The 24,000-nt window shown below is 37.6% G+C and overlaps 2 protein-coding genes across 2 annotated transcripts in view; both read right to left on the bottom strand.

The window, feature by feature from the left end:
* The window catches only part of LOC120225976 (protein FAM189A1-like), a gene marked incomplete at its 3' end in the record, with an annotated part of 101,635 nt that overhangs the window by 53,420 nt on the left and 24,215 nt on the right, over positions 1 to 24,000 (bottom strand). Inside the window, exon 2 of the mRNA XM_039224169.1 lies at positions 5,362 to 5,472. Coding sequence (XP_039080100.1) covers positions 5,362 to 5,472 — 111 coding nt within the window. The remainder of the gene's footprint in view (positions 1 to 5,361; positions 5,473 to 24,000) is intronic.
* Positions 18,575 to 20,566, bottom strand: NSMCE3 (NSE3 homolog, SMC5-SMC6 complex component). The gene has a single exon (XM_039224170.1). It carries the CDS (start codon positions 20,468 to 20,470, stop codon positions 19,610 to 19,612), a length of 861 nt encoding a protein of 286 aa, XP_039080101.1. The 5' UTR covers positions 20,471 to 20,566; the 3' UTR covers positions 18,575 to 19,609.

Here is a 24,000-nt window from a genome sequence, read left to right as displayed (position 1 = left end):
ATTAAAGAGATGCAAATTACAGATTAAGATCTTATACTTTTGTCAGATTGGCAAACACCAAGAAAAATTTTTTTGATGACACACAGAAGTTTGCGGGTGTCTTGGTAATCAGGCACAGTCATATACTGTTGGCAAGAGTCTGGTGTCCCATCTTTGGGGTTAATGTAGGAATAACATCCGAAATGTAAAGTGTCTTCTTACACTTTGTCCGAAAGGACACTCAGTAATTTCTTCTCGAGATCTACTTGCTTATTCCTTTCTGGTTGGCCATGGTACCCTTTACATTAGACCGGTCCCCACAGCAGCTATAATAACCATTCTCTACTGGTTGAGTAATGAATGTGCACAAAGGGTGATGTCTGCCATGTTTGTTTTAGCAAGACACCAGAAACACCCCTAACCCATCCTTCATTAGTGGTTGAATCAGTCACCCTGCATCCATCCATCCAGTGGAATTCTCTGCTGCCCTCTCACAGCTGGAAGTTCTCCAAGTGGCTGGCTGACAAAAGCAGTGTGAATAATGATGTACAGAAAAGGTTCCCCATGTGTATAAAAATGATAATATACAAAATAAGCGTATACAATGTCTGGCTATCAAAAACTTTCTGGAAGGGGTGAGAGTTTGGAATAGAAAAGAGATTTAGCATATAGAAATACAAATATATACTTATATTTATTTTATTATATATACGCAGAGAAAAATAAATTAATTTTTAATTACACAGAGGAAAAAGACAAACACACCTACAGATATGGAAATATGCTAGATATCCTAAAGGAAAACAAAAACTCCAGTGAAGGATTTTTAGAACAATTTGGATAAACCAAAACACACAATGTTCCTGAATGGGAACACATGGCATGTTAACATGTCAATTCTATCCCAATGCAATCTATAATTTTAATGTGAGTCCAATTCATCTCTCAAGTCTATTCCTTTTGAGTCTTTACCAGAAAAATTTTAAACTCATCTGGAAGACTAAACTTTTAAGACTAGGCAAGAATATTTTTTAAGAGGTAGTTTAAAGCCTGGAAAGTAGGTGGGGGTAGGGCTTGCCCTTCCAGTTATTATATGCGTGTGTGTGTGTGTGTGTGTGTGTGTGTGTGTGTGTAATTAAAGAAATATTGTTTGGAATATAAATAAATGGACATAGGAGGAAATAAGAATGAAAAGTTCATGGTACAGCCCCTCTGGAAAACAGTGTGGAGGTTCCTCAGGAAACTAACAATAAAACTCCCCTATGACCCAGCAATAGCACTGCTAGGAATTTACCCAAGGGATACAGAAATGCTGAGGCATAGGAGCACATGTACCCCGATGTTCATAGCAGCACTCTCCACAATAGCTAAAACATGGAAAGAGCCTAAGTGTCCATCAACAGATGAATGGATCAAGAAGATGTGGTTTATCTATACCATGGAATACTACATGGCAATGAGAAACAATGAAATCTGGTCCTGTGTAACAACATGGATGGACCTTGAGGGTGTTATGCTGAGCGAAATAAGTCAGGCAGAGAAGGACAAATATCATATGTTTGCACGTATAGGAGGATTAGGAGGAACTTAACTGAGGAACAAGGGGGAGAAGAAGGGGGAAAATGGTGGGGGAAAGGGAGAGACGCAATCCATGAGAGACTCTTGAATGCTGACAAAAACTGAGGACTGATGGATGTGGGGGGGTACGGGGGATGGGCATGGAGGAGGGCACTTGTGGGGATGAGCACTGAGTGTTATGTGGAAACCAATTTGACAATAAACTATTCGTAAGAAAAAAAAAGAATGAAAAGTTCAATCATAGACAAATAGACCTAAGAACATACGTGTATGTGTCCATATATGTGATAATGCTGATAGAGCAGACATTGGTTGTTTTTTGACCACTGATCATACATTTCTTGCCTCCTCCAACTCCCTACCCTTCCTAATAGCACCTAAATTCATTTTGGGGAATTATCTCTTAAATTGCCTTGGATTCAGTGTGGTGGAACAGTTATGCAGATTTCTGTCTTGCCCTGACCCATCGGTCAAATGCTCTCTCTCTGGGTTCTGACTCTAGACAGAGATTAAAAAGCACTGGAACTGTTCACTGAGGAGAACAGTATCTCGATGAGTTCAGGATTCCTGCAGCCAGAACACTCTCTGGGACAGGCTTCTGTATCCACAGAAGTTTCCTTGGAACCATCCAGTTTCCAAGCTTAATCTTTAACCCTCTTGGTTATTCTACAGGCCCTATCGTCTTTGCAATATATAGCCTATAGCTTTGTCAGCTTTTGTAACTTGCCACCAAAGGACTCTTAGAATTCAGGTGGCATTTCAAATCATCAGGAAAATATTAGATTACTCAGGGAGTCATTTTAGGAAAGTTAGCTACTCATTTGGGGGAGATTATTCAAATTCATTAAATAAGTTCCAAATATGAAAGAGTTAACTATATTAAAAAAGGGGCAGGGGGTAACATGATATTGGAAAGAATGTCTTTTTTATTGGTTCCAAGATAAGACCACAAAGGAAAACATTCATAGATTTAAATACACTAAATCTAAAAGGCACCTAACAATCCAGGAAATATATTTGACCAATACGAGCTATAGGACTCAAGACCATAATTTGTAAGAATCTCTTAAAAATCAGAAGGATAGTTAAATCTAAAAATGGGTAAAGGCCCCAGTCAATTCATAGGGGAAATATAAATGATATACAAATAATATTGTATGTGTACATATAAACTTCTGTATGTACAATTATAATATAAGTGAATTATACAATTGCATATATGAAGAGATCTTACAAATCACTAAGATAAATACTTCTAAAAATGGTAAAGGTCAGAGTCAACTCACTCACTGAACAAGAAATATAAATGGTGTGTATACACATATATTTAACTGCACATATGTATGTACATATATAAACTCATATATATGCAATTATAATAAAGTTCAGTCTTATTAATATTAAAGGAATTCAAATTAAAGTAATGATGTCATTTTATACCTTTCAAATTAGCATAAATTTTAAAAAGTAACAATTTGCGGTGCTGGCAAGGGTGTGGGAAGAAAAGCATTCTCATAAATTGGGATTATAAATTGGTAAACTCATTTAGAACACAGTAGGTCAATATGTAGCACATGTTTTAAAGATAATGGCAACTTTCATACATGTGAAAAGCAGAGACTAGTTAAATAAACAATGCTATAGTCATTCATACAGAGCATCCATTACAAATAAAGTTATAGAAAAAACTTAAAGCATGAAGTAATGTTCATAATTAATAACCAAATCACAAAGCTGCATGAAGAGTATAGCATATTTAAATATATATTAAATACACACATATGTATACACATACATATGCACATACGTACATACACACATACGTACAGAAAAGACTGGAAAGACATAATAGACTGGGTTGTAGGGTGACGAGTGTATTTTGTTTTCCTGAGTTTTCTATAGTAATTGTATATTTTCTATAGTAATTATATATTTTATATGTAATTCTTATATATAGTAATTATATAATTATACATTTTTATAAGGAGTATATTTTTCATTGTTTTATACCTCCTATTAAATAATAGTATCTTATGAGAAGCTCAGGGAAGGTAATGCCCACACATAACAGAAAAGAGAAGTAAAGATGAGACAGGGAAAGTGATTTGTCCTAAGTCATATAAGTAGTCAGTTATGAAGCCATGACACTGATCCTGGTTTGCTGATTCCAAATCCACTACTCTCTTCATTATACACACTGCACTTCAACAAGCGAGTACACTGATCTCATTTAGGAATTACCGGCCATGTATGAGCCAGGGCAGAGCGATGATTAGGATTAAGCTCTAAAGTCAGATAAATATTGATGATTCCACAGTACTATATAACTAAGATGTATGTGAAAGTGCATGAGTGTACATGATGTCCATTTAATTTATTCAGGGGTTACTGAAGACAGAAAGGAATAAAGGAAACCAAATCTACCTGTTCTATCCTTTCATAATGCTTTTGATGTAGGAAAACGGGGTCTGGGATTAAGACCCACAGGTGTCAGCCTTTCGAGATGGGGCCCTAGGTGTGGGCCTTCTGCTTGATCCGGACTTCCATGCACTTCTTGCCACCCCAAACATTGCCTCCCACACACAAGGTCTCGCATTGAAACATGGGGGTCAGAGGAAAAATGGCCAGTCCCTTGTCACTTGCCAGATGTTATCATATTCACAGCACCCTGTATTTAGGAATAAAGAGGCTGACCCAGTTATGGACACAAGCTGGCAGTCACCCTTTCTGATGGTGGAGGGGCTCCAGGTTTATCATTTCTAAGTCACGAGCAATACTGCATCATACCGAGGATACTATGTACATCATATCGGGGTGAAATCTGATTAAGTTGGTCTAGGTCATACTGAACAGAAAATAGCAAGATGAAGCTCTCACAGTTAGTTTTTGGAACTCAGTAGGTGCCTCTGACTGAAACTGTGCCAACTTAAACTAGTCCTTCTAGCCTTCTGTTGCTAAGAACTGTCGAGAGTAGCAGTTTGCAACAGCTGTTCCTTTGAACCCAAAAATCAGGGCCACGGGAAAAGTAAGCATCTCCCTGCTACAGAAAAGCTGTATAGCCTCTGACTTCCCAAAAACAATCACCAAAGGCCCAGCAAGTGCACAGGCAGCTGTGAAGGAGAATGGCTCTAAAAAGTAGCCTACGTAGTCTCCAAGATAAATAAACAAATACCAATGCCTCACATCCAGCAGCCATGATCATATCGGGAGTCAAACTGTACTCTTACTGAATGGGACTGGATACACTTTAATTTCTGCCCCACCCAGAAGCACATATTACTGTACTGGGAGCTAAGTCATGATATGGAATGAAGGTTGTATCTAACCAAACCCTTATTGATCCCCTACAATGTACACAGCACACTGTCTACACCTTTCCTAGATCTATTCCTAAAAGTTAATCCCCTTTTTGAATTGAAAAAAAAAATGTGAAATAGCACCGATTATCAATCTATATTATATGTATCTCAGCACCTAAGATCGACTTGAAAAATTGATTTTTAAAAAATTCAGTGGAGAGAAAAATCAATGCAACAAATGCCAAAATATAGTCATTACTAAAGACATTTGTTCTAAAACAGCATCATACTGTGATCCTTAGAAATATGCTATTTGTAACTGATTTACAAGAAGGATGGGTTTTAATATGAGGTAGCTTTTAGAAATGAGTCAACTTAAATTCCTTACACAATTATAAAATATCAGAGTAAATCCAAGGACATAACAAAATTTATTTTTAAAATTACTTTCAGGTAAAATCAAAGTCTATGACCTTTATCAAAAGGTTTGCATTTCATTACTCACCAACTGACAGCCTTCTAGGGAGTTGACTAGCTGAGCATTCTGACAGGAGAGAATTGAACCAGCCAAATTCAGCATTACACACACTGCAGAGAGCAGCATGAAAAAGGTTATCTGGAAACAAACCAAACAAAAAATGATTATTCACTTGGAGAAGTTTGAAGGAAAAGTGATTTGGCTTTAAAAAAGCTTTCAGTTGATCAAAAAACTGAATAACAGTTATATTTTTTAAAGGGCAGTATTATTTCTCCATTTGAATTACATTGTAAAATATCTTAGGGGCTAAAATAGCTTAGAGGCTAAATATCTTGAAAATACTATAAAACTACAAAAACAGTTTTATACAGTCTTGAAAATAACAAGTTAGAAATTACTAAAGAAAACCAAAGGAAAGAAGTTTGTTTATTAGAAGGCCTTTAAATGTATTTCTTTTCTTTTCTTTTCTTTTTTTGTGGAAAACTTCATACCTATGCAAAACCAGAAAGACAGTTAAATGAGGTTCCACATACCTATCACCCAGACTCAACAACTAACCAACTCATGGTCTATTGTGTTTCATTTATACCCTCTCCACTCCATATTACTTTGCAGTAAGTATCAGACACTATATGATTTCATCCTTAAATATGACAGTTAATTTCTAAAATAAGACTTGTTTTTGAAAACATCACCAAAATAATGTCATCACCTCTAGAAAATTTATCATTCATTAATATCAAATGTTCAATGGTTCACGTTTCCCTATCTCATTTTGAATCCGTTTACACAGGATACAAAGGAGTTCCATATAATGCAACTAATTGTTCTGAATCTTAGGTATTTTTTTAATTTATGGATTTTCTCCTCCACTGTATTTTTTTCTTCCATGAAAGTTATTGAAGAAACCAGTTAATTTGTCCTATAGAGTTTTCTACAGCCTAACTTTGCTGAATGTCTCTTCCTATTAGTTATTATTTCCCTATCCTCTGGATTTCTTGTAATTTGGTGGTTACACACAGAGGTTTGATAACATTCAGACTAATAGAAGGCAAACAGTGTATCTCTATGATGTTGGCAGCCCTTCTTAATGATTGCCTAGATCATTAATTTGTTAGGGTTTCCAAAATAGTGCTAGCATAATGCCATCATTTCTTCTTTGTTTATTCTCAGGGATCAGTATATAGAATACTTTTCCTCATCAATTATTTTGTCACTCTAGAGTACAGTTCATATAGGAAACCAGGATGTATGCTTAATTCTTTATTTTCCAGATTTCAAAATAATTAGTTGATATGGTGCTATTTTACTAAGTAAACTCAGGCCTATAATGGTTAGTTAATACTCTTGCTGCACCTATGTAAATAAGCAGGTTAACTCTAATGAAACAAAACTTTAAACAAAACTCTTCTTGTAACCAAGAATAATCTTTAACATTAATATAATCAAGAGAGGAGAGAGTGTCATGAAAACTTGTTAAAGACTTTGAAATAGGAAAAAAATACTGTATATCCTGTCTAGTGCACTCTTTTGAGTTATTTGTGTCTTTCATTGTCTTTAGGCTATTTTACAACTCTTTACATTGTAGAATAAGCCTAGTAATGTAAATTTTTTTTTGCATTTTATTTATTTATTTTTCATTCATATACCTTTATTTATTTATTTATTTATTTATTTACAAATAGTTTATTGTCAAGTTGGTTTCCATATAACACATATATGTGAGGGTTTATTTCTTGGCTCTTTATTCTATTCCATTGGTCTACGTTTCTGTCATTAATGCCAGTACCACACAGTTTTGATTACTATTGCTCCAAAACTTTTGAAATCAGGAAGTGTGAATTCTCCACCTTTGCTCTTTATAAGGATTTTTTGGTCATTGAGGGGATTGCTTAAAATTCCATATGAATATTAGGATGAATTTTTCTATTTCTGAAAAACGTGGGTTTTTTGAGATTTTGATATGGAAAGCAGTGGATCTGCAGATCACTTTGGCACTACTGACATCTTAAAATATTTAGTCTTCTAATCCATGAACATGGGATGTCTTTCCCTGTATTTATGCATTCCTTAATATCTTTCAACAATATTTTATCATCTTTAGTGTAGTCTTTCACATACTTGGTTAAAATATTTACTTTTTTGTGTTATTGTAAATGAAATTGTTATTCTAACTCCCCTTTTAGATTAATTATTGTTGTATAAAAATACAACCAATTGTTACACTTCGATTTTGTATCCTGCAACTGTGCTGAACTCACTTATTCATTCTAAGAGTTTTTTTTTTTAATAGAACCTTTACAGATCTACATATAAGATCATGTCAATTGCAACAGATGATTTTACTTAATCCTTCTCAGTGTGGATATATTTTATTTCTTTTTTTTCCCTAGCTGGCTAGAATTTCCAATACTGTTCTCAATCATAGTGGTGAATGTGGTCATCCTTGTCTTATTACTGACCTTGGAAAGCTTTCAGTATTTCACTGTTAAGTGTGAGGTCACCTATGGGTTTGTTTTTTTATATATTGCTTTTACTATGCTGAAAAGGTTTTCTTCTATTTCTAGTTTTTTTAGTATTTTTATCATAAAAGTGTGTTAAATTTTTTCAAATGCTTTTTCTGTATTAACTAAGATGATCAAGCTTTGTTTTGTTTTTATATTTTTTTACATTTTTAAAATGTTTATTTTTGAGACAGAAAGAGATGGAGTGTGAGTGGGGGAGGGCCAGAGAGAGAGGGAGACATAGAATTTGAAGCAAGCTCCAGGCTCTGAGCTGTCAGCACAGAGCCCGATGTGGGGCTTAGACTCACAAACTGCAAGATCATGACCTGAGCCGGGTTGGACACTTAACTGATTGAGCCACCCAAGCACCTCTAAGCTTTGTTTTTTTTTTTTTTTCAAATAATTCTATTAATGTGGCATATTACACTGCTTTCCATGTGTTTAATCACCCTTGCACTTCAGGAATAAATCCCACTTGGCCATGGGGAAAAAGTAAGATTTTAATATTTTTTTATGTAAATAAAGTCATGACATTTATTTTGAAACTGTATGCCTTGACTCCGCTCTGGGATTCTATCTTTTCCAGTACCCTGCTGGGCCACATGTACTACTGGCATTGGCTCACAAAAGGTGGGGATATAAGGGTTATTTTAAGCCTCAAACAGTCATAAACATTTGCAAATTCAGGCCAGTGTTTCTTTGACAGGTCAAATCTTTAAGTACAGGTTGATTTTATTTGGTGCCATGTACCAATAGCCACACCTGTATACTTCTTTTTTTTTAATGTTTTGTTTATTTCTAGGAGAGAAAGAGAGAGACAGTGTGAGCAGGGGAGGGTCAGAGAGAGAGGGAGTCACAGACTGAAACAGACTCCAGGCTCTGAGCTGGCAGTCAGCACAGAGCCCGATGCGGGGCTCGAACTCATGAACCGCGAGATCATGACCTAAGCGAAAGTCGGACACTTAACCGACTAAGCCACACAGGCGCCCCCACACCTGTATACTTCTTTCCTAGGCATTAGGCATACACTTTATATTTCAATGCATATATATGTGTGTGTGTGTGTATATTGCTATATATATTTTTTTTGATATATATCAAAATATATGACATATCATTTGATATACACACACACATATTTACTCCCATCATTTTCCTCTTTCTCTCTCTACTTGATTGTGTCCTCCAGTCTTCATGCTTTTGGTGGACAGACCACATTTAAATTCTTTACTCTCACCTTGTTCTTTTTAAAATATGGACATCCAACTCATAGTTAAACCTTTATCCTAAGCCACTTTAATACATTCACATGTTTTGACAATGGGAATTACAACTATTCCATGGATATGATCTTTGCCTCAAGAATGTGGTTTAATTTGCCATTGCCTCTCACTTTTATTTTTTATTGGTTGGGGATTCAGAAGCACTTGCATATCCACACACTTCTGTATTCTCTCTATTCTATTTATCACTGAATAAGTACCAACCATGTGTTTTCCAATTTCATCTCTTTCCTTAAAGTTGCTAGATGAAGCCACAGGCACCAACGTTCATGTTCCCAGGGTTCTGTTTACTAACTTTAGAGTTATAGGTTCATTAGGTGCATGACCTGCTTCTTCAAGTTACCACAAAAGTTACTTTTATCAAATGCTTTTCCATTACCTAACATATATGGTCATTTTCCAATCTCCTCTGTATCAGGGTAGGATTTCTGGATCTCTTTCTGGACCGATCAGGATAGGATAGGTTAAAAATAACTCTAAAATCTCAGTGGCCTAACACAACAGAAGTGTATTTTTTGCTTCCACTGTATGGCCAAAACAGGGCAAGTGGGTTTTGCCTCAGATTCACCCAGGCACTCAAGTCAATGAAGGCTTCACTTCAGCGATGCTCTTACAATCATTTCAGCTATAGAACTTAAAGCTGCTGCCAGGAGGTGTTGTATTGCAAGATCTGTTCACATTTCAGTGGCCAAAGAAGCCACATGGCCACACTCGACATCCAAGGGGATGGGGAAATACAGTTCTACCAAATGCCCTGAAAAGAAATAACCTGATTATTTGTGAACATTCCTAATAACCACAACATCCATATATTGTTCTTACACTGTAAATCCCCTCTGTTACTTTGTCTAAGAAAATGATGTATGGTTCCATTTATGTTGATGACTCTTATTTTTGTCTCCCTCCCAGACTTATTGTACAATTATACAAAAAATTGTTCAACATTTCTACCTATGCATCTCAGAGGCTCCTCATACTCACTTAGCATAGAAAATCAAACTCAGGAAAATCTTCCTGACGTGCTGTTAAACCACTGACATCACCACCATCCTTTTTAATTTCCGACATTAGAGCTGTGAGACATTTTCCATTCACCCTCCCTTATTCTGACCACATCTAATAAATCAGCAAGTCCTATTAATTCTACATAAGAAATCTCTCTCCATCCTTACTGGTGCCACTGTACAATTTCTTTTCTTTTTCTTTTTTAATTTATTGTCAAATTGGCTTACATACAACACCCAGTGCTCATCCCAACAAGCGTCCTCTTCCATTACCATCACCCATTTCCGCCTCTCCCCTATCCCCCACCAACCTTCAGTTTGTTTTCTGTATTTAAGATTCTCTTATGGTTGCCTCCCTCCCTCTCTGTAACTATTTTTTCCCTTACCTTCCCCCATGGTCTTCTGTTAAGTTTCTCAAGATCCACATATGAGTGCAAACACATATCTGTCTTTCTCTGACTTATTTTACTTAGCATAATACCCCCCAGTTCCATTCACATTGCTGCAAATGGCACGATTTCATTCTTTCTCATTGCCAAGTAGTATTCCATTGTTATATAAGTCACATCTTCTTTATCCATTCATTAGTTGATGGACATTTAGGCTCTGTCCATAATTTGGCTATTGTTGAAAGCACTGCAATAATATTGGGGTACATGTGTCCCTATGCATCAGCACTCCTTTGTCTCTTGGGTAAATTCCTAGTAGCACTAGTCCTGCATCAAAGGGTAGTTCTATTTTTAATTTTTCAAGGCACCTCCACAGTTTTCCAGAGCGGATGCAGCAGTTTGATTCCCACCAACAGTGCAAGAGGGTTCCTATTTCTCCACATCGTCGCCAGCATCTACAGTTTCCTGATTTGTTCATTTTAGCCACTCTGACTGTTATGAGCTAGTATCTCAGTGTGGCTTTGATTTGTGTTTCCCTAATGATGCCACTCTATAATTTCAATGATCATCATCTTCTCCATGAATGGCTTTTCTTTGTTCTTCCTGCCTCCGGTCTTGACTCTCTTGACTCTGGGACAATAATTATCTTAATAAAATATAAATGGATTATCAAAAGCAGGGATTTCTTTTATTCACTGGTTACCCCAAGAGTCCAGCTAGGCATTTAATATATATTTGTTGGATAAATATACCATTTATATGGTATGAACCATATAATGAACCATAAATGAATGAACACCATTCCTCTGCCTACAACTCTTCAGTAGCATCTCCTTAACCAAATAAAACTCTTTGGCTTGGATGTCCAAGGCTTGACAAATCTTATAAATGGCTGACCTGGCCTTTGTCTATTTCCATAGCCTATGTCCAGCTGTTCCTGCCACATCCTTTACCATCTAGCTATAGTGAGTGTCTTAATTCCTGGAATTCTTTAAGTTTCTGTTCATGCTATTTTCTTTTCCCTAAACATGCTGCTTTCCACCCTTGGTTTCTTCACTTGATTCTTATCCATCCCTCAGCCATCATCTGATATTGACCTCTTGAGAAGCCTTCACTGATTCCTGTAGATGAGGCTAGATTCCCTGTTACAGAAGCAGAGATTGTGTGTATCTTGCCCACAACTGCATTCTCAGTAACTGATACCCAGGAGGTGTTGAAAAATATTTACCAAATAAATACAAGAAAGGTTATGGTGAGGAAATACATAAGCCACTGCTGCACAATGATCAAAATGGAAATGAGTATCTGCAAAAAGGAGGAGAAAACAATGTCACTGAGGATCAGCTTGACAGTTCATCACTTACTGCATAAATGCCAAGCAGAGAATAAGATTACTAAATGTCAGCTGTTATTAATATGACTACACAAGTAGGGACTAATGGGCCATTCATTCATTAACTCATTCAGCATATTTTGAGCCCCCAGCAGGAGGCAGATGCTGTAAAAAGTGGTGTGGATGCCAAAATGGATGGATGCATACTCCCCTCTTCACTCAGGGCCTAATGAAATCACCCAGAGTCTACTCTGCCCACAATCTGTTATATTTTGGGGAATGATTTTGAACTGGGAAAGGTTCTTTGTCTTTACCTTTACATCTTCAAAGATCAGGACTGCTGCAGTGGCTCTCCTAGACCTAATTTCAAGTGTTAGTACAGAACCAAACTAATTTTTAGACATGGATATCAAGATACAATTCTAGTCCATGTAAAACTCTTCCACTTAGATTTTCAAAACGTTCAGTCCAATCTCAAGCAAGCAATGAACACACATTCTTGGTGGCCACAGAACTATGGATACTTTGTGGCAGAATACTTCAAAATTTCACTTTGATTCCATGAACTTTCGCCCTAGGATAGGGAAAACAATTTTGAAGATATGAGACCAAGATGGAAAAGTTAACTTGTTAACACGGATCTGAGTATTTAGGAAGATTACTGATCTAGCAACAAAATGTTTTTTGAAACTATAAGAGCTAATTAGTCCTTTAAAGCATAACTTATGAAACAAAATACATCACATATTAGTAAATGAGATAGGTAAATGGGTCTGAGTATGTAATGGGCTAAATGCAAATACAGGGAAACACATGGAGAAAAATCCAACAAATGATGGCTAGAGTTGTCATAAACTCAGCAATTTCTCTTAAGAATTAGAGCCCAGTAATTAGGAATCAGTGCTGCCTCTACAAAGCCCAAAACACGGCTGATTACATTTAACTAGAAGATCTCCTATATAAGGGCATGAAACAATGACACATTTGTTGCTTTATAAAAAATGGCGGGGCACCTGGGTGGCTCAGTCGGTTAAGTGTCCGACTTCAGCTCAGGTCATGATCTCACGGTTGGTGGGTTCGAGCCACGCATTGGGCTCTGTGCTGACAGCTAGCTCAGAGCCTGGAGCCTGTTTCAGATTCTGTAACTCCCTCTCACTCTGACCCTCCCCTGTTCTCTCTCTCTCTCTCTCTCTCTCTCTCTCTCTCTCTCTCTCCCCCTCTCTCAGAAATAAATAAAACATTTTTAAAAATTGGCTAAAATGAGAATCTAAGTTGCCAAATAAGGAAAAGGCATTTTTAAGTTTTATAGGGTACTTGTGTAGGCTTGTTATTTCCCAGTGAGAAAATAAGAAAAGCTCACAAACGTACAAAATGAAATAACTACCATGAAAAGAAATGATTCGCCAATGAACAGTCACTATGCTGTTCTGTTTCATTAAAAAAAAAAACCATCTTTTTCCTTTAAATTTCACTTCCAATTCATCTTTAGACATCACCTATGTCATTACAGTTACTCGACAGAAGTTTCTATGTCATTTCTTTATATGGCATGGCACTTATAAACCTTTTAAAATCTGCTTCCTTCCATATAAATCAGAAAAAAGAGATTGGGTTTACAAATGTGTATGGAAGCCCGCTGTATTCCCCATGACCCCCCTTAGGGCTTGACAATTTATAACCAGAGAACACGATTTTGATACTTAGGAACTCTGGAGTACCCCAAGGCCAGATAAACTACAATGGAGCTCCAAAATGGCCAAGTCAATACATGTTCTGTTTAATAAATGGAAAGGAAATTAAAAATTCCTTTTTTCTCATCATATATTCATAATAGAATTCTTGGAACAGTTGACAATTCTCTGTAGTTATGGAATAAATGACAATGTTTTATTTACATGCTAAAAGTAAAGTCATGCTAAAAGTAAACCAAGAATTTATATTATAGCAAAATCACTAGGATTGGGGCGCCTGAATGGCTCAGTCAGTTAAGTGTCCGACTCTTCATTTCAGCTCAGGTCATGATCTCACAGTTTGTGAGTTTGAGCCCCCATGTCAGGCTCTGCACTCAAAGCACGGAGCCTGCTTGGGATTCTCCGGTCTACCTCTCTCTCTGCCCCTCCCCCACTCATGCTAAAGCACGCATTCTTTCTCTCTTAAAAATAAATAAATCAACATTATAAAACCCTACTAGGATTCATATGAAATCTTAATGGATCCCAGATAATCAAAATTCTTGGCAAAACTGGCTTGGGGCCAGGGTGGGGGTGGGGGGAGAAAAAAAGAGTGAAAGCAAAAATAATTCTGAGAATGCAAAAATAGAGTTATTTTTAATCAAAGGAAAATACTAAGAACAACTCTATATTAATACATCAGAAAACTGATGAAAACACTTTCTAGAAAATATAAGTGACCAAAAGTAATTTGAAGAGAAAACCTGAACATCCTATTAAGGAGATAGAAGCAGTAGTTAAAAATCTACACACCAAAAACACTAGACCAAGACTTTTATAGGTGGATTTCTTCAAAACCTTCAAAAACATGTAATCCTTATATAACATGGCAAAAGAAAAGCAGCCCAACTCATTTATGAGAATAGAATATTTCCTACTTCCTGGGCAATCCAATGCTAAAGCCATGAAGCATAAACAGAGCAAGATACATACATGGGAGGAAAAAGGCAAGGGCCCTAGGAGGGAGCCAGAGCCCAAACATAGTGAGGAGGGTATATGCCCCGAGGGTAGTTCCTGCAGAATGTCAGCTCAGCACTGGGGGACAAAGGGCATCCCCATGTGGGAAGGTGCAGCAGCGGCAACAGGAGACTTGTTATGTATAGGGGGATTGATCAAGTAAACATTATGAGGATAACAGGATCTGAGTTGCTCATTGTTGGAGAAGATAAATACAAATATAGAGAGGGGCAATGCTAGAATAAACACTGCAGTGTTAGAACAGAAATGATGTTATCAGTGTAATCTCAGTGTTTTCAGTAGATAGTGGACAGACCCAGAAAGTAAGGAAGCCTCAGAATAATGGCCTAGAGACACATGGCAGCTGAAAAAGGTTAGTACTGGCCAAATCAGGGCTGGTTTGCGTATCAAATAATGATAGTACAAGATTATCACCCATGAGTCTACACAGTACACAAATAAAAATAGACAATGAATAAACTGAAAATTTGGTGAGGAATACAGTATTTACAAAGCCTCAAAGTATCTCCACACCACTTACTCATTTATTATAGAAGGAAACAGAACAATTTCACAATAAAGAGGAATGATGAAAAATCAACAAAAAACAAAAACAAAACCCAAAAACAAAATTTCTTTAACCAAAGTGAGCAAGATTACAATATAACAGGACAAATTAATATTTTGTGCCACTGATAGAATCCAAAAAGAAAAACATTGCCATCACTTAAGTGGTATTCCTGCCGAATATGTGTAACTTGAATCTGATCACAAAGCAACAGCAGACAAACCCTAATTGCAGATGTTCCACAAAGTAACAGCCTACGGTCCTCAACTGTCAACATCAGGGAAGTCAAGAAAGGACTAAGGAATTGTATGCAGATTGAAGGAGACTAAAGAAACATGATAACTAATGCATTCAAATATTTGGGGGGGCGGGGGAAGAGTTCCTTTCACTGTACTTGCAACTTTTCTGAAGTATGGGTATTAAAAAAATAAAATAAATGTAATCTCAAAGTCAATAATGATACAAGATAGGAAAATTACATGCTAATTCCCTTTAGGACCAAAGACATAAAATTTAGAATTTTTTAGCAAGTAAAAAACTGTCTTTTAAATATATCACCCACGAGAAGGATTTGCAGGATGGTCAGATATCAGAAAAACCTGTGTTGTTACACTAAACTGTATCAAAAAGTATAATGAACTTACAGAGTAAAAATAAAAATTTAATCACATTAGCAGATTAATAAAGAGCATAATAAAAATTTTTTTAAACTATTCATAATTTTTAAAACTATCTCTAAGCAAACTAGAAATGGGAGAAATTTAAAAATACAAGTAAAGATATTTGTGGGAGGGGAAATTAAAAGCAAACCTAGTCGATGTAGAACTTTAAAAAAGATTCCCTTTAAAATCAGGAGAAAGGAATCAATAACATCTTTGAAGCCTGTGTTGCCATTTCTTTTCAAAAACATACTGCAATTTCATGGGGCACCTGGGTAGCTCAGTCTGTTAAACATCCCTTAAACATCCGACTTCGGCTCAGGTCAGGATCTCACAGTCTGTAAGTTAGAGTCCCACATCGGGCCTTGTGCCAGAAGCTCAAACAGAGCCTGGAGCCTGCTTCAGATTCTATGTCTCCTTCTCTCCGCCCCTCCTCTGCTCACGCTCTCTCACAAAGAAAATAAAAACATTAAAAAAATTTTAAAACAAAACACATTGCAGTTCCACCCAATGCAAAGAAGACTAAAATAAAAGGTGTAAGAATTGGAAAAGGAGAAAAAACCTTATGATGCTATAGAATCATAATAGCATAGTATTGGCAAAGAGATAGCAAATAAATCAATTTGGTCCTAGACATAAATTTATTTATGAGATATTGCTTTATAATAAAAGAGCATATTATAAATCAGTGTGGAAAGGATAAACTATGAGAAATAGGTGCTAGGCAATCTCTACAGGAATAAATAAGAAAATTATATCCATAAATACAAAAAAAGATTAAAAACATAAATGTGGGTTGACTGCGGGACTCAAGTCTGTTGAGCCTCTGACTCCTGATTTCAGCTCAGGTTAGGATCTCACAATTCATGAAATAAAGCCCCACACTGGGCTCTGCATTGACAGCACAGAGCCTGCTTGCAATTCTCTCTCATCTCTGACCACCCCCCCCCCTTGTGCATGCACTCTCTCTTGCTCAAAATAAATAAACTTTAAAAAACCCATAAATGTGTATGTAAGTCAAAAATTTTAACACTGATTAGGATAAGGGAGACTTTTTTTTAAAGCACTACACTGATAATTTCAACACATTAAAATTAAATCATCTATATGACAAAAGTGAAATGTAACACTATTTGCATGAAATGGATTATATATACAGAACATATAAAGAAATCTTACAAATCATTAATTTGTCAAAATTAATGTCAATAATGTCAAAAAGTGAGTTCAAAAACAAGTTGCAAAAGAGTATAGTCTGATACCCCATATATGTCATCAAAGCTCAAAAACTACTACTATATATTGTTCATATATATACACATACATGGCAAAAAGAGTTAAATAATGCAATGGAACGATATCCACAAACTTTAGACACCTCTGAGAAGGGTAAAAAGAAAAACTGTTAAGGGCCTAATCTGGTCTGTAACGTTTTATATTTTAAAATGAGGTTGCCTGGCTGGCTCAGTTGTAGGAGCATTCAACTCTTGATTCTAGTCGTGAGGTCGTGAGTTCAAGCCCCATGTTAGCTGCAGAGACTGCTTTAAAAAATAATTTTTTAAAATAAAATCTGAAACAAAATGGTAACTCATTAAATGTAAATGGTTAACATCTCTATGGAAAAGTGCTGGGAGAAGGTATCTGCCTCAGATGTAACTAAGAGTGGGTGTTGGGTAGTAATTTTCACATACAAAGGAAAATGCCAGTTTAAGGGGAAAGCAGTGAGGCGAGGGACCAGTAAGCAGGACGCTTAGTCACAAGATAATTTATATACTGAAATAAAATGCAAACCAAGGAGAAATGCCTTCAAGGAGCAATGATATTCTAATTGATGAAATAAAGGCAAATTCCAATTCAACTGAAAAAAAAACAAAACAAAATACCCAGTTAGCCTACCACATTCTTCCACACCACTACACACCCTCCAGACTCTTCTAAATGGCAGTAGTTAGTCAGGCGTTGATCAAGTCCACATTTTTTTTGAACTCAAGTATTTATCTCATTTTGGGGTTAATTTGTAGTACCTTCCCCCCAGTTAAACTTACTCCCTCACTGAATAATTATTTGTTGAATCTCTGACTATGAACAACATTTTGCCAGAAGCTATGGAGGAGTATTAGGAGACTGAGCTCTTTTCTTCACATTTATTTAATCCATATAACAAACTATAATATAGTTACTGTTTTTCCAATCTTACAGATAAATTGAGATTCAGAAAACTTAAATATACTCCTAGTCACCATGCTGACATAGCATGAGCCAGAATTCAAATTCTATTTGTCAGACAACCTCAGAACCCATGTCCTTTTCACTATACAACTAACTCTCAAGTCCAGGGGAGATCTTATGTCTAACTGTCCTGCTCTACTCTATGTGGGCTATACTCACAAGATACCATGAGTTATGTTTTCCCATGAAATCACACAATAGAATCAGGCTTGCAGAATACTGTGATAACTTTTGAACCAGTAACTCCTAATCTATGATTTAGAAGACAGTGAAAGAAAACCTGAAAAAAAATTTAACTGCTCCAGACCAAAAAGATTAAAAAATTGGGGCACCTGGGTGGCTCAGTAAGTTAAGCATCGGACTCTTGGTTTTGGCTCAGCTCATGATCTCAAGGTTCACGAGTTCCATCACGGTGTCAGGCTCTGTGCAGACAGTGCAGAGAGACTGACCAGGATTCTCTTTCTCTCCCTTTTCCTCTGCCCGTCCCCTGCTCATGCTCTCTCTCAAAATAAATAAAAAAACAGCAACAACAAAAAACACGTTTAAAACATTAAGGAACAAACTAAAATCCTCCACACCGGACATTGTTATCAAGAGCTTTATATACTTCCAATATAGAATAATCACATTTCTACACATAACATGGGCATCATGAGCTCATTTTACAGGTAAGGAAACATTTGTATGCAAGTAAAGTAACCTGCCTAAATTCACATAGCTAGTTATGTGAAGCCAGGATCTAAACCCAATAGGCATGATTAATCAGTAACAGTTTTACCTACTTTTTTGTACGCAGTGAGAAATTTATTTTAGATCATTTTAAAGCAACTTCTACAAAATGCTATTTACCTTAATAATTTGTAGCAAGCTAAAAATATTGTTTTTAAGATGCTGGTTTTGAGTCATGAAATTACCATCTCATGACTCACGATTGGAAAATGCATAGTGCTTAACTGTTTCAAAGATATTGTATTTATTACAACCACAGCAGCAAAAAACAAACAAACAAACAAAAAACCCCTCAAAAACAAATAAAAAAGCTAAATGGAACTAAACGGTCGGCCAGAGTTGAGAATTATGAATATAAAAAACTGTTATTCAGAGAAAACACAATATGCACATTGCTTAAATGATGCATGATGCTTATACACATAAAAAATATATAAATATACAATAGCTGTCTTAAGGTAAAAAAGGGTATAGGCAATTACATTTTTATTTTTAATTTATAAAGGCTTTTATTTTAACTTACAAATTGGACAAGTTAAGAGCCCAGAGAGTAGCCACTTTGCTTTTTTACTTTCTTGGCGCCAAAGCAATTTACCGATGTGTTCTTTCTTAAACACCTGTTCCAGATGATGGTGCAAAGTTTTCCAACTAGTTGTATAAAGCTAGCAAGTTTTTTATGCCAAAATATACAGACAATAATCCTCTCCAAATATTTTTTATAAGAAGTTGGAACCAAATAACTTACAATATTAAAAGAGAACAGAAGTTTGCAAACACATCCTAAAGACACACACATTTAAGCGTTACAGAAATATGCTCCCTCCCACCCCTACCCCTTGACTCAGTGCCTTTGACACCACCTCCCCTGGAGCCCGAATTGATCTCGGACTTCAAGAGGAGGGAGCAGGGCCACCTGTCCCAGGTCTGGCCCTGGCCTCCTCATCTGCCAAAGCCTCACAGTACTGTGCTGGCCAGTCCTTGGGGTCTTGATTATGCACTTTGGCCACAAACTTAAGAACTTTCATCTTGCTGGTTTCCAGGTTGGTCCGGGGACCCCACTGGAATTCATAGTCTACAGGATCAGTGTGGGGTATCCGCCGGTACTCCAGGTAACGCTGTCGCACAAATTCTTCGGTAATAAGTTTCTTTGGGTCCCCGAAAACTAAGTGCTTCTTTGTGGGGTACACCCCTAAGCGACGCAGGAAGTCCCAGACCTCCGTTTCCTTGATAGTATTGCCCTTCATAAAGATGAGACCTAAAACAATCATCAGGAGGCCGGTAGTGGGCGTGCCCTGATCGCCTCTCACCTCGGCATCCTCCTCCACCGGTTCCAGAGTGTTGATCAGGATGTAGGTATTACTTTTGGGTTCCAGTTCCACCAGCTTGTACCCGAAGACGTATTCGAGGCGCTCGGCAGCCAGTTTGAGGAGGTCAGGGAAGATGTCCTTGTAGTCACCGATGACGTGCTTCAGGATGTCAGCGCGCTTGATTGGGATCTTCTTCTGGTCCTTGATCAGCAAGAACTGCACCAGCTCGGCCACCTTCAGCTCCAGCTGCTGCTGGGATCTGGGCCCCACCTCAGGGGAGGCCTCGGCCCGGCGGCCGCCCTGCGACGACGTGCCCCGGGACTCCCGGGAGCCTCCCGCCCCGCGGGAGGTGCTCGGAGCCTCCTCCGCGGCGTCGCGGCCCCAGTCCCTCTCCCTCTCGGCCTGGCTGCTAGGGCGGCCCCGGCTCCTCGGTTTCTGCAACATGTCCCCGGCGGCTGGAGCCGTAACGGGCGGCAGCAGGGGCAGCGGCGGCAGGCGCGAGAGCAGCGCGCAGCGGGAATTGTGGGTTAGCGCACGGCCGTCTGGTCGACCTTGGGCAGGGCCGGAGGGGGCGCGCGTTGCATCACGGAGACTGCGCTTGCGTCGGCGGAGCTTGCGTATTGCGTCACGAGGGCTGCGCGTTGCGTCAGGGGCGTTTCCTTGCCGCCGCGCGTCGGCGGAAAGAAGCGGGGGTCTCCGTGCAGTCTTGGGAGTCACAGCCCTGGTTTTTGTTGTAATTAGAAGTGTTGTCCTTACCAAGCCCCCCACATAGAGAACAGGAACCGAAACTCCTAAGCAAGTGTGCGGCTGATTTTAGGACCATACGGGCTCAGGCAAGTACTGCAGAGAGTATTAAGAGTTTTAAAATCGCGAGTATTTTCAGATGGAGGGAACTCCAGTGGATGAATGTGAGAGAAAAGTAAGGGGAGGAGGAAGATTAAGAGTATGGAAGTGAAGTAAAAGCATTTCTCTCTACATACAGCGACACTGACAGAATAAAAGACCCAGATGACTCCATCTGCTTTGCTTTCGCCACTCCCTCGGTTCAGGTTCAAATCCGCCTAAGCATTTACCACCAGTTACTTTCTGTAACGCTCCGAGGAGTTTATGAAAAATGAATGTTTGGTAAAGGCAGGCTTGCCTTTCAAGTAGGACTCGACCATATTTTCGCTATTTCAGTATTTATAGTCTATGCATTAAACTCCCCCCTGCTAGACAACCAGGACACGCCGCTATATAAAGCCCATTATAATCAAGTGTTCTTGCTTATTTCTCTTGGAAAGCACTTGCTCATGTAAACTGCGTTGGGCCACACCACGATTTTAGCAGAAATAGGTAAGAATGCTACAAACAGAAACGTGCTCTCTCAAGAGATTCTCAGTTAATTTTGGGCATCACTGATCACGAACTGCAATAATGTGAATCTCTTAAATTTCTTAATTTTTAATATATTAGCCTTAGGGCTCAGAAAGAAAAGAGAACCCAGGGGTATCATTCCTCATAATCTGTAATGTGTGCCCTTTGTGTGTGTGTGTGTGTGTGTGTGTGTGTGTGTGTGTGTGTGTATGTATGTATTTAATTGTGCAACCCTAATAGCCAACATGAGTCATTTCATTAACTCAGACCATCTGCAGTCTGCTGCCATTACTTCTACAGATCTTAGCAAATGTGTTCCTTTTCTATTTACGGAGAGAAGAAACTGAATTTCCTACTTTGCCTTTTTAAAGCTGCCCAGAAAGTGGGAAAACTCTTCAAAGAACCAAATCAAATTGAGTTCCTCTTTAATGCAAATATATTCAAAGGAAAGCAATTCAAAACACATTATTTGAATAATAGCATCAAAACACAACCTTATTAAAATTTCATTAAGTGTTAGTAACATAAAATTTTTGTTTGTAATTCAATATGAAAATGCAATCTGATAATGGCATTGGAACTGCAATACTAAATGTAAAATGATATTCCATGTTGTGATGCAAGTATGCTAAAATCTAGTGAATTATGAGTAATGACTGTTCCACACACGATCCAACAGTATATCCTCAAGCATCAGTCTTAATGACAGAAGCCTACTAAGAAAAACAAATATATCATCAAGGCACTCCTTTTTTTTTTTTTTTACAATGAGAAAATTTTCCTTACAGGACTTCATGTTAAACCTCCTGAAATCAAGAATTCTGCAAAAGTTCCCTCCAGTAGGATCAGCTGTACTGTGAATTTAAAAAAAAAAAAAAAAAAGAAAGAAGGTGGGAAGGATCAGCAACCAACAGAAAACAGAAGTGCAAAATGAAATGAAACCCACTGTTAACAATTAGGCTTCATTTTCAGTGTAAATCTGCAGTGTCCTTCAGCAGCATCTTTACTCAGCAGATTGTCATACTCAAAATAAGTCAGAAAAGATACCAGTTAAAGCACCTCTCTACACTGTATCCAGGAGAGTGCACCTGAGAAAAGACATACATATAATAATATGAGAATGAAGTTTAGGCATCACATGGAGAAGTCACCCAGACCCACACTCCATTTTAGATTGACAAGGGAAACCATGGATGTTTGGGGGAAAACGTGATGATAATGACACAAACACTAATAATAATACATACAAACAACAGCTAATAATTATTACAAAGACTATTCTAAGTGGTCTACATATATTACTTCATTAGTCACTACAACAACCCTATAAGGCCTGTGTGTTTATTATGTTTCTCTTCTCACAAAGGAAGAAACTGAGGCACAACAAATTAACTGTGTTGGAGTCCTATAGCAAGTAAGTGGTTCTGAATTAAGACCGTGTGCCTTCAGAGACTGCTCTTAACTATATGTTAAAGCAGAGAGAACATAAACATAGTGTCCTTAAAAAAGCAAAGTTATGGAGCCCTATAGACCTAGATTAGAAACCTGTGTAGGGGCACATGGGTGGCTCAATCAGTTAAGTGGCCGACTTTGGCTCAGGCCCTGTTCTCATGGCTTGTCACATGTGTCAGGTTCTGTGTTGACAGCTCAGAGCCTGGAGCCTACTTTGGATTCTGTGTCTCCTCTTTCTGCCCCTCTCCCACTCACACTCTCTCTCTCTCTCTCAAAAATAAACATTAAAAATATTTTCAAAAAATAAAAAAGAAATCTGTGTAATATCTGGGCACCCACTGACACTCCTTTCTGTTTCCAAATCAACAAAATGAGAGTACCGTAGTCTCCCCTTGTCCACAGGGAATACGCTCCAAAACCCTCAAAGGATGCCTAACACTGCAGATAGTACCGCATCTTATATATACTGTTTTTTCCTATACATACATATAACCTATTACAAAGTTTATAAATTAGGCACAATAGATTAAAAACAATAACTAATAATAAAGTAGTACAATTACAACAATATACTATAATTGAAGTTATGTAAATGTCATCTCCCTTAAAATGTCACCCTTCTCATATGATAAAATGCCTACAGGATGAGATGAAGTGAGGTGAATAATTCAGGCACTGTGATGTAGCGTTAGGCCATTGACCTTCTGAGAATATGTCAGAAGGATGATCATCTGCTTGCAGACCACAGTTGACCAAAAGTAACGAAAACCTTGGAAAGCAAAACCACAGTAAGGGGGGACTGCTATAATAATCCAGGCATTAGGGAACTAAGGAGATAGGTTTGCCAAGTACCTCACCCAACAGTGGGACGACGTAGTTGATAACAAGTTTACTTCGTTAGAGGGTTTATGTTAAAGAAAATATCTGGAGACTTTAGAAAACTGTATATAGAAAGATGTTTACTGCAGTGAAACACATGTACATACAAAAGTCAGGGGGAAAAAGTCTGAAAAAAACATTAAGGTGCTATTAAAATTATTTTAAAAATGAAATTTAATGTTGATTGTCTTGCTTGGGAGATAGAAATACATTCTCAATGATTTTAACTTCACAGTGACACCATGCCATTAACAGTTATGCACATTCAAATTTTCAGTAAATGCAGT

The sequence above is a fragment of the Hyaena hyaena genome, unplaced genomic scaffold (genome assembly GCF_003009895.1).
Source record: "Hyaena hyaena isolate Hyena2069 unplaced genomic scaffold, ASM300989v1 scaffold_1544, whole genome shotgun sequence".
NCBI lineage: Eukaryota > Metazoa > Chordata > Mammalia > Carnivora > Hyaenidae > Hyaena > Hyaena hyaena.
This window is presented reverse-complemented; position numbering and strand designations above follow the sequence as displayed.

Excerpts from the sequence above, each read along its gene's own strand:
- NSMCE3 (XM_039224170.1), bottom strand. The coding sequence starts at position 20,470 with ATGTTGCAGAAACCGAGGAGCCGGGGCCGCCCTAGCAGCCAGGCCGAG.